General features: G+C 33.3%; 1 protein-coding gene and 1 long non-coding RNA gene across 2 annotated transcripts in view; one reads left to right on the top strand and one right to left on the bottom strand.

The window, feature by feature from the left end:
• Positions 1-9,535: 9,535 nt before the first annotated feature.
• On the bottom strand, positions 9,536-9,921 carry LOC123665424. The gene is made up of 2 exons (XR_006745033.1): positions 9,779-9,921; positions 9,536-9,708 (listed from the first exon to the last, which is right to left on the bottom strand). It is a non-coding gene; the product is annotated as an uncharacterized LOC123665424 (long non-coding RNA).
• A 1,080-nt stretch (positions 9,922-11,001) lies between these two features.
• LOC123665582 (PHAF1 protein CG7083) overlaps positions 11,002-12,443 on the top strand; it is a 39,744-nt gene continuing 38,302 nt past the window's right edge. The window contains exon 1 of the mRNA XM_045599868.1: positions 11,002-11,082. Within this exon, the coding sequence (XP_045455824.1) occupies positions 11,019-11,082 (64 nt within the window). The 5' untranslated portion in view covers positions 11,002-11,018. The remainder of the gene's footprint in view (positions 11,083-12,443) is intronic.

Below are 12,443 nucleotides of genomic sequence, written 5' to 3'. Positions count from 1 at the left end.
GCTTAAAGAGGGAGAGGACGCCATTGCCCCAAAGATAGCTGGATACCACCTTCAACACGTACCTCGACCTTCTAGTATACGTGGTCGAGGTGGCGGTGTTGGTTTCTGCTGTAAGTGTGAACTGCCCGTCCGCATCCTCAGGCATCCAATCACAGACACTGTTGAGCAAATGTGGCTTCAGGTAAGAATAAATTGTAAAAAGGTTGCTGTTGGCACCGCTTATCGTCCACCCTGGCTATGTGCGCAGACATTCGTTAACGCACATCCTTCTCGGTGACTTCAATATTAACGTACTGAACGCTAGAGAGGGTAACACGCTATTACTCAATGATCTCTTGTCCAGCTTCGGCCTTCACCAGTTCGTCATTGAGCCCACACATTTCTCCGCTCATGTAAATACCTTGCTTGATCTCGTTTGCACTGATGCAAACGTGACACGAGTATGGGTTGATCATATGCCTTCACTCAGTGACCATGCATTGGTCGTGTGTGAGCTGGATATGCCCAAGATAAAAAAGCGCCCGAAAACTTTGTGTTATAGGCCTATTAAAGACATAGATTTATCACTTTTTGATAATTACATGGGACCAGTCAAATGGAGTGCTATGAATGATGGGGTGAATATTAATGAAACAGCTAAATATATATCCTCTAATTTGCTTAGAGTTTTTGACTGTCTTGTCCCCAAAAAAAAAGGTTACCATTAAGGAAAAGAGCTACCCTTGGATAACTTATAATATTCGTATAATGATGAAACATCGCGATAAGGCCCATCGGGAAGCACGTTCATCTAAGAGTTCGTCCAAGCTAAACTATTACAAGGAACTTAAGAATCTCGTAACGCAGGCCATCAACACCGAAAAAGAAGCCTATTTAAAAAAAAATTTGCTCCTACATACAAAACCCTAGAACCATGTGGAAACACATTAAAGAAAATGTAAACTTTAAAAATACTGATGTGCCCCTTCCTATAAATTTGCGTGATGCGGAGAAGTTAAATAAACATTTTATGAACGTTCCAGGTGATAATTACAGATTCACCTGATAGATTCGTCATATATAAACTACTATCTTAAAAACAAATATGATTCGTCAAGTACTTTTAGTTTGCATGTTGTGACGGAGGGAGAGGTTGCTACCATTGTTCGGGAACTGCGTTCTAACGCCGTCGGCGTGGATGGCATTTCACTGGATATGCTACTTTTATCTATTCCGTACACACTAAACTCTTTTACCAACTTAGTAAATAGAAGCATCTTATCCTCAACTTTCCCCAAGATGTGGCGTGATGCTGTGGTGCGTCCTATTCCTAAAACTTCCCACCCTTCTGAATTTAAAGATCTACGTCCAATAAGCTTATTGTCGTGTCCCTCAAAAATCTTGGAAAAAATTGTCTGCAAGCAACTCACTGAATACGTAGAGTAGAAGCATCCTACCCGTAATGCAGTCTGGTTTTAGGAAGCACCACGGCACTATGACCGCTCTTGTGAGTGTGATCGATGACATGCTTCATGCCCAAGATAGCGGAAATGTTACTATTATTGTATTTCTTGATTTTTCTCGAGCGTTTGATGCTATTAATATTGACTTATTTTTAGCAAAACTCCGATTTTACGGATTGGATGAGTCCACTGTTCTGTGGTTTGCCAGTTATCTACAAGATAGATACCAAGTTGTAGAAATAAAAACAGAGGAGGGAAATGTGATTTCCTCGCGACGTAGCCCAGTTAAAATAGGAGTGCCTCAGGGTTCCATACTGGGGCCAATCTTGTTTAGCATTTACTCCGCCGACGTCACTAGGTGCATACAAAATTGTAAGTTTCATATTTATGCTGACGACATTCAGATATATTTTTCTTTTCCATCCCATGACGTTGCACCCTCTTTGGGTAAAATTAACGGTGATCTGGATAGGAATTTTAACTGGGCCAAGTCAAATGCTTTGGTTTTGAACCACAATAAAACGAAGTATATGATAATCGGTACGCGAAACCAGGTACAGAAAGTCCAGGACTTTGATCCACTAATTGCTGTTAATGGCTGCAAAATCGACAGAGTATCAGAAGCTCGTAATTTGGGGCTTCTGATGGATGAAAATTTGCGATTCGAAAAACATGTTTCAAAGTTAGTACGTAATTGTTTTTCCGTTAGAAAGTTATGTATCGAATTAGGAAGTCACTGAGTGAAGAACTACGCATTAGACTATGTGAAGCTTTGGTCCTCTCTCAGTTTAATTACGTCGATGCCGTTATAGGTCCAAGGCTATTAGAGCGCACGAAAAGATCGATACAACGGGTTCAAAACGCCTGTGCACGTTATTGTTTTCAGATACCGCGGTGGGATCACGATACTCCTTTCATAAATCGGGCATCTATATTAAAAATGGAAAGTCGTAGGCAGTTACATCTTGCCACAATGCTGTTTGGCATAATTAAACACGGTGTACCTGTCTATTTATTCGAGAGGTTGGAGTGAGCGAGAGACATTAACACCACACATTTTACACGGTCTACTCGCTGCGCACTGTGTATGCCGGTTCACCGCACGGCAGCATTTATGGGTTGCTTTAAATACGCAGCAACCAAGTGCTGGAACAACCTCCCTCCTCCTCTGCGGGACCTTTGTACTACCTTTGACCTTGTTGTAGCAAGCTTCAAGCGTCAATATAAAAAGTATTTATTGGAGGTACAAAAGAAAGATTAGTTTTTTTTTTTTTTTTGTAGCTGTGAATTCTCTTTTTTCTTTTCTTTTAAATGTTTATGCGAGTATAATGTTTATTTAAGTATCTATCTCATTTCTATAATAAGTATTTTATTCTGGAAGCGTTTTCCTTGTGGTGCCAGTATTTCTATAGAATCTAGTAAATCCTATATGTATCCATTTATAATTATGTGTTTATATAACAAGCAAGTATGTTTATGAGTATATATTTATATTTCAATTTATTCAATATAATTATGTATAGATCGAATAAACGTATTATGCGGTATACTTTTTTGTGTTGTTCATATCGCGTTTTTTTTTCTTTTATTAGTATGTATTGTTTTACAATATTTTATATAATCTATAGATTTCTATGTTTATGTATGTATCCATGTGTATGTGTATTGCTATCAGATTGTCGCCAAAATGAAAATTAATTACAAAACTAACCTGAAAACTGGTCCTGAAAACCAGTGTTAGGACTAACAGTCCTAACGTAAACTGAGGCCACACCTTTTTGTGAGGCATGCTGCAAACTATAAACAATGTATTTAGTTAAATACTTTAAATCGATAAGCTTATGTTGTATCTCTTTTTTGTTTTGTTTTACGTTTTACTCTTTGTATTTAGTCATTGTTGTAAATTATGTACTATGTGTTTTCTTTTATTTTTTTTTATTTTATTTTATTTTACTTTATTTTGGAAACAAACGGTATTACATAAATATACAGGAAAACACAACACAATAGTATCACTTAACCAAAAATAGTTTCCGATATTAAAAAAGAACATAATTATGACAAAGTTCAGAAGAGATGCTTCACAACAATAGTTCAATATCAAAAAACTTAATAATAATACTAAAAACATTACTATAAATTGATTAACAATCATTGAGAGAAAAAAAAGTAATCAATAAAGAAATTCAAAAATCATTACGGGCATTATGAAACAAATAAATTAAAAAAAAAAACAGTTTAAAAAATCACAAATCAAATAATTAAGGATCAAGCTACAATTAAAATCATAATTAAATTAAAATCAAAAAATAAAATCAAATTAAGAAGAACATCACGAATATCATAACATCCGTCAAAGATACATTAAATCAAAGCATTCATCACATGCAATTTAAATTGATTGAGAGAGAGATGAAAAATGTCAATATTTATAAACAAATTATTGTACTGGGCACAACTTCTGTTAATAAACGCGTTTTTATAAAATTTTGTTCTTGTAGCTGGGATGTCAAATGTAATTTTATGTCTAGAATTTAAACGTGGACATTTAAAATTTAATTTTGAAACCAAATATGACGAGTCAATTACTTGGTTCACAATATTATACAACAGAACTTGATCCCGCTGAATACGCCGGTCAACGGCCGACATAGGTTTTATCATAACATTCAAATTTTCCGAAGAGATTGCTGTTATAGTCTTTAGGTACCTGTCGTGTATACGGTCGATTTTATAAATATGACACCCGTACTGAGGACTCCAAACAGTAGAAGCATACTCTAGAATAGGTCTAACAAATGCATTATACAAAAGTGTGTGGGTGGAAGCATGCTTGAACTCCTTGGATATCCTGAGCACAAATCCCAACATACGATAGGCTTTGCTAGCTACATAATCGACGTGCTCATCAAAGAGTAATTTGGAGTCAATAATAACTCCAAGATCTCTTACCACATCAACCCTCGATATCACTTCGCCATTCAGTTTATAGCAATAATTTATACAAAAACGCTTCCTACTAAAAGTTATTACATTGCATTTTTTCAAATTTATAAACAAAGAGTTCACTGAACAATAATTACTAAACCGAACTAGGTCATTCTGAAGGTCTATACAGTCATTGTTGTCTTTAATAATTTTGAAAATTTTATTGTCATCCGCGTATAATAAGAAATTGGAGCACTTAAAAGCTGAAGTAATGTCATTTATATATATGTTGAATAATAAAGGCCCAAGATGGGATCCTTGAGGTACCCCGGATGGCACTGGAATAAAAGATGAAGTAAATCCTGTTATAGTAACTGCTTGACTACGGTTAGCAAGGTACGACTCAATCCAACGCAGAAGGTCACCGTGCACACCGATGTATTTCAATTTATCAAGAAGAATCGAATGAGATATTTTATCGAAAGCCTTAGAAAAATCTGTGTACACGGCGTCAACCTGAAAACCTTTGTCCATTGCACATGAAATAAAATCAACGTATTCCAAAAAATTTGTCTCCGTTGATTTTCTATTAATAAATCCATGCAGCTGGGTAATGATCGTAGGTCTTATTATAGGTAGTATAATGTCGTATATAATCTTTTCAAACATCTTCGGAATGCATCTTAACTTTGAAATAGGGCGGTAATTTTTTATGTTATGTTTATCACCGCTTTTAAGGATTGGTATGACATAAGATCTTTTCCATTGAGAAGGCATTACAGATGCTCGCAAAGATTTAGAAAAAAGACAATATATGGGAAACCTTAAGCTGTCAGAACAGCTCTTCAAAAATATAGCAGGTATCCCATCAGGGCCACTGCCTTTATTTAGACTTAAAGATTTTAAATATTTGTCCACCATCGCCAAAGAAATATCAACAGAAAACTGGTTTAAACTGTTGTTGCAAGTATGAATATCGTAGTCGTTACTATTAGACGAAGAAATACCGGAATTTGACTCAAAGGATGAATAAAAATAGCTGTTAAAGAGATTAGTAATCTCTTGTCCATGACTTGTAAAAAAATTATCCAGATAAAACATATCAGGCAATTCAGTATTTTGGCGTTTAGATTTTACAAATGTCCAAAAATATTTAGAATTTTTAGCAATGGTATTCTCTGCATGATCTATGTATTTCTTATAGCAATCGTTTTCAACCGTTTTTTGTCTCTTACGCAGCATCCTAAACGTACAATAGTCCCTATAGTTACCGTAAATTTTCCATTTTTTATGAAACTTTAACTTTTCCTTTATAACCTTGACGAGAAAAGAAGAATACCAGATAGGATATTTTCTATGCTCAAGTACAACCTTAGTAGGAACAAACGTATCAATAACTTTATTGATAATATTATAAAAAACTTCAACAGCACTTTCCATATCCAAGCAATTCAAACATTCCAGCCAATTAACCTCAGACAACTCTTTATTAATAATACTGTAGTCAGCTTTGTTAAAAAGCTTAACAACCCTCGGAACACCCGTAAGATAGTTAGACCTTAAATAAGTAAAATCAATATCCAGAGCCGGGTGATGTGAATCTTCTTTAACTAGTGGAAACTCACACTGTTTCACTAAAACACTGTTAGCATTACTTATTACCAAATCCAGATATCGATCATTAGAATTAGGAACTATGTTAAATTGGTTAAGATTATTTATGTGCAAAAAAGTCGATAGCGAGTTTACCTGAACATGTGAACCTTGTTGCAAATGAGACAGTTTAGTAGCGCCTGTATCATCAACAGAACAATTAGCGGTTGAAATATTAAAATCACCAACCAAAAGATAGAGATCTTTAGGGTGCAAAATGATTGATTCAGACACCTGTTCGTAAAACTTAAATTGGTCATCGCGTTGTAACAAGCACTGGGGGAAGTAGCAGCAATATACTCGAAAGTCTGTAGGCTTATTATTAGATTTAACGCCAATACAAATGGAAATTACATCCGATGAACAAGTTTTAGTAGACGGTTGGACAACAATATCCTTAACAGTCAATCCCTTTCACACAGCAATCAGTACACCACCTCCCAGTTTTTCATTTCGAGATTCATAATCGCGATCACAACGGTACACTGAATATCTGGAGTCAAAGAGCTCGGAATCAAATACACTGGGCATCAACCATGTTTCAGTCAGGCAAATAACATCGTATTCGACATTAAGCACATGGGAAAAAAAGTAACTGGTTTTTGAACGAAGTCCACGAACATTTTGGTAATAAACAAAAAATTTGGAATCCATTAGAACAATTAATAACTATAAAGAAATAAAAAATAAAATGAAAAATAATGTATATGCATCAAAACTACAATTTTTATATAATTTTAACTTGATGCAGTGTGTTTTCACAAATAAATTTATTATTATTATTAATACAACGTAGGTAGACGAAAAAATGGTCAAGTAAATACACATTATCAAAAATGACTCCAAAAGTTGTAATTAGATCTCGATGAAATTTAAATGTGACCACATGATAAACATCGGCTTTCGATTAAATTAAAAATCATCAAAATCGGTACAGCCAGTAAAAAGTTATACGGATTTTAGAGGGTTTCCCTCGATTTCTCTGGGATCCCATCATTAGATTCTAGTTTCCTTATCATGATACTTAAGATATCTATTTTTCAAAAAAAAAAAGAAAAGAATTATCAAGATCGGTTCATAAACGACGAAGTTATCCTCGAACATACATATATTATATACGGTCGAATTGAGTAACCTCCTCCTTTTTGAAGTCGGTTAATAACACAACTAAAATAGCTAAAATAGTTTAAATCATTTTATTAACATGAGTCGTCATCATTTCATTTGAAATCGGTTAATAAAAAAAATAAAATAGTTTAATTCCTTTTATTAACATGAGTCGTCAGGATCATCAAAATATCATAATCAGATTAGTTCTTGTGCGCATAAATTGTCAAATGCAATGTCACGGTCCTAACCAAACATTATGACTCTCTTAGCTCTCTCCACCAGTCTTTTTGAGTAATTTGGTTTATGTTGCGTCAACTTATACGGGTGAATTTCTTTATTCTCAAAAATAAAAATTAATCGAACAAATAATAATTTTTGACGAACAAATAAGAACAAACGACGAAAAAACACTCAAAACAAGTCAAATTGTCAGAATTTTTGTCTGTTTGTCTGTGCGTTTGTACACGCTAATCTTAGAAATGGCTAACCCGATTTAGATGTGATTTTTAACTAATATATTGTGGCAAGCTTAACATTTAGTGTTTGCTTCATGTCAATCAGTTCATAAATAAAAGTTACGCTAATTTAAAGAACCACGTCGAACATGTAAAAACACTACTATTCCACGCGGACGAAGTCGCAAGCACAGCTAGTACTAATATATATAGTACTAATATATATATATATATATATATGTTATCAAACACTTTGGACAACAATATTTATTTTTTAAGGATTTATGTTTTTATTGTTGACCTGATTACCGGTGTGTGGTCAAATTCGTATAAATTTATCTTTAAATCGTTATTGTTATAAACACATTATATCATTAAAGCCTATACAGTCCACTGCTGGACATAGGCCTCCACAAGTTTACGCCAAAAATAACGTGAACTCATGTGTTTTGCCCATAGTCACCACGCAGGGCAGGCGGGTTGGTGACCGCAGTACTGGCTTTGTCGCACCGAAGACGCTGCTGCCCGTCTTCGGCCTGTGTATTTCAAAGCCAGCAGTTGGATAGTTATCCCGCCATCGGTCGGCTTTTTAAGTTCCAAGGTGGTTGTGGAACCTTGTTATCCCTTAGTCACCTCTTACGACACCCACGGGAAGAGAGGGGGTGGCTAAATTCTTTAGTGCCGTAGCCATCGTCGCATAAAAATGTTTACAATCTGGAACTATAGTTTAGCTGGTTCTGAGAGAAGATACGCCAAAATTGAATTACAACCTCCAAGTTCTCTAAAATTTTGAGCTATTTGCAGCATATCATTTTTGATGTCTTCATTTCGGACACATCCCACCATAATGTGAACTGTATCTTCAATGATACCGCATTCGGTACACATCGGAGGTGGAATGTGACCGGAACGGAGTCTAAATATTGTGGTTAACGTATTCAACTAAGAAAATCAAAATCAAATTCAAAAACAGTCTTATTCAAATAAGCCCATGAGCACTTTTGAATCGTCATTTTACAAATTAAAACTTTAAAAATAAATATTATATCATGTTATCCTAAATGGTTATAGACGTTTGTTAACTAAAATAGATTAGGGGGCCATCCATAAATTACGGTACAGAAATTTAAAACGATTTTTGAGCCATACCTCGTCCCTGTCACAATATGGCACTAGTCACAATTTTGGATTGATATTACATATTTTACAATTTTGCATGTCAGTTTCAACATTATTGTTATTGTGATTTTAATAATTTTACAATTGCACATAAGAGTGAAAAAATAAATTTATAAAACATTACCAGAATAAAAGGACGGCTCCTAACACAAGCTCAGGGAGTCTCAATTTACCAAGAAAACAATTTGAACTTTAATTTATTAAAAGTAAATCATTAATAGCTATTTAACCTTTATCACATTTATCATCTAATATCACAGTTTTGGACCCCTACCTACCTTTGTAACCAACGTCGTTTATGAACCGATTTTGATAATTTTTTATTTGTTGAAAAGTAGATATCCCAAGTGTGGTACCATGATAAGGAAATTAGGATCTGATGATGGAATTCCAGAGAAATCGAGGGAAAACCTCGAAAATCGTAGTGACGACTAGTGCGTTTGTTAATTTTTTTCGTCTAATTACGTTGTATCACTTGTAGATGTAATTGAAGTCAGTTTTTTCGTTTGCGAGCAAACACAAATAAGTCACCCAATGTTAGACTAATTAGTCGACTCTCTACCCCACCCCCATCTAACCTGTGTTGTAATTTTTGGACAGTCCCTTATGCATCCTAAATATTAATAGTCGTACAAACTTATTATTAGTTTAAGAATTCAAAAAATCCAAATCAATCAGATCAAGTTATTTTATTTAAGTACTTGTTCGTAGGTAAATCTCGCGACAAGCTTTTGTAAGTACCATATAAATTGTGTAATGACGTTATAAACGAAAAAAAATATTTTATTAAAACTTACATACATATAAAACACAGATGCAAACATACATACTATTAGATACACCTCCACAAGTTACGCGTACAATGTGTAAAGCAGAAACTACAAATGTTAACTAATTTGGCGACAAAAATACAAGGGGCGCGAAAAGGAATTACCCAGTACCTAAAAAAATATTTACGCAGAATTTTTATATTACGACGCAAAATGAATATTCCAAAATATTTTTACTCACAATTGTTATTAATTTGTCAAGCGATCATCAAAACAAAGGTACAAAAACGAATGTTTATCACAAATTTTACGCATAATATTGCGTTGTTGATAAATATAGTCGAAAAATAAACATTACACAATAATATTGTGTTACGTCGAAAGTGTAGGTGTTGCGAACATTCCAAGGTCATTCGTGGCGGGAAATAGCAATACAAACAATTCAAGAGTAATGAACTCCCATAAAGTACAGGAATAATAATATTTAGATTCTATTAGGGTAATACGCTTAAATTTTTCTTTGTTTTTACAATACTATTTCAAGACGCGCAGTCTGCACTTACGTGATATTCAAATCGAATCTAGTTTCATCCTTACTTTCTTGAAATAAATATAAAAACATATAGTGACCTACATTACCATTTTGATATAGTTCAAATATATTATATACCATGAATAACAAGCAATGGATAAAATATGATTATAGAGTATCTCTAAATTATTGTCAATAACACCGTTGTGCGAACGAGAAGCAAAATACAATATTCATATTTATGAAAGGGATAAAATATCAACTGACCATATGAAAGAGAAGGGTAGTCCTATTTTTTACAGGTTAGAAAGAGATATCTAGAAAACAGTTTCAACAACATCAAATTTTCCTTTTTGTGATTGGACGCATGCGTCATGAGCAGGGCCGGCAGGCAGGGCCGTACTCGTAGGTTTCATACAAAGTATAATAATGCGCTAGAATCGGTTATTAGGGGAACTTGAGGAACAAATTTGACATTATGCATTTTCAAGTTTTTTAATAACTGCCAATTAAGAGCGTTTATTATAATACAGTGTAAAGAGGGAACCATAAACAGAAAAACATGGAATTGATTATAAATAAAATATTACTCTATACATAACTACGTACATTATAAACAGACTGACTGATTAACTGATTGACATAAATATATTATAAACAAATAAAACGGTTTAAATTCCAATATTTAGATGAAAGTATTGAAATTAGTTTTTTTAATACTTTTTATCAATGTTACAATGTAATCGATGTAAAAATAAGATGTCACAATGTGGCCCTGGTAGAATACAATCAGCTGTTTGTAATGACAGTTCCTCTGACAAATACAAAATGGTTGAAACTAAAGTTGGCAAACAAAGAAAGGCAGCGTAAAAGAGCCATTGGACGTTAAAGTACTGTTATATTGAGTGAAAGTTGGATAGTTTAGTGTGTGCTTAGAGTTCTGTGCATCATGCTGGATTTAGAAATAGTTCCCGAACGTTCCCTGGGCAGCGATGCCTGGGAGTTCGTTTTAGGTGAGTACTTTCGTATGTTTATAACTTACGTCAAGGTTTTGCGTTGTATTTCTACGGGACGTGACTTACGCAATGTTATTTTAACGACTCGATCAATTAACCCCTTAATAATAATTACTGCATCCACTAAAGAGGTCGCATTGATTTTTTTTCGAAGTGTCACGGGCCTTTGTTTCGTCTGTGGTACCAATGTTTATTTTTTTTGCTACACTTGACCATGAAATCGCTCTTGTCATGTTTATTCATTGGTTTTCGTAATATAATTAGTATTTTATTACAATTATAAAAACAAATAATTTACGTTATGACCTATTTAAGATGAAATAAAAAAAGTCATTTTTTATTATTCATATTTTTAATGTTGCATTAAATGATAATTTATTTTATTGTTTGAATAACGGTTTTATATCTTAAGTATGCTTTTTTTCTTTTTGATCTATGAAGTTTAAATTCATTTATGCAGTGTTTGGTAATAATTACTCATATTTTCAAGACTGTTAGCAAAATCCATTATTATTTTCATACTGTACAAGAAATATCTGATTTCTGTCACATTCTGTGAATTTCTAGACTACAAATTAAAATATATAATATGTTTTCACAGAACTATTTATAAGAAACAATTTAATACATTAATGAAGATTACAATCAAATGTTTTTATGTTAAGCATACAAAATTCAATTTAAAATACTGCAATTAATGGCAATTATTTCAAAGGTACACTTTTTGCATGTTTTAATTTAAATATTCAAGTTTTCACACACAGTATTATGTTTTTTTTTGTTTCTCTTATTTTTAGTTGTATCTAAGAAAATAATTTGATAGTAATTTTTTTGGTAGTCTAAAACATATTGACGAAATGGGAAAAATTAATAATGTTTGAAATATACTTTTTGGTATAAACAAGAATTTATACTTAAATTGAAATTGTTAGTTAACACAGTTGAAAACTTAAAGAGGTTATAAACTAAATGGCCCATGTGGGCTTCTCCATGGAGGCTGGCCCACATTGGCCCAGTAGCTAACCTTAAAGATGACTTCTCAAAATCTCAAAACAAATTACTATTATAGGACAGGTACATTTATTACATTTTAACTGAATATGACTATAAAAAAGTACAAACATTAATTTCTTTTGCCAGATATAACCATTATTTATATATTTTTTTAATCAATGTGGGTTTCATTACCTGTCCATTTTCAAAATTGATTCTGTCCATACAAATATACTTAAAACCCTGTGGACATATATTTGACATGCTTTTATTAGATATAATGTATATTATAAAGACAATATCATCAGTTACATCATTTTGCTAGTATCTGATTTGTTAATAGTAGCAAAAGTTAATAATAATAG

The sequence above is a fragment of the Melitaea cinxia genome, chromosome 24 (assembly GCF_905220565.1).
Source record: "Melitaea cinxia chromosome 24, ilMelCinx1.1, whole genome shotgun sequence".
NCBI classification, from domain to species: domain Eukaryota; kingdom Metazoa; phylum Arthropoda; class Insecta; order Lepidoptera; family Nymphalidae; genus Melitaea; species Melitaea cinxia.
The sequence above is the reverse complement of the archived record's forward strand: the minus strand, read 5'-3'. Positions and strand labels throughout refer to the sequence as shown.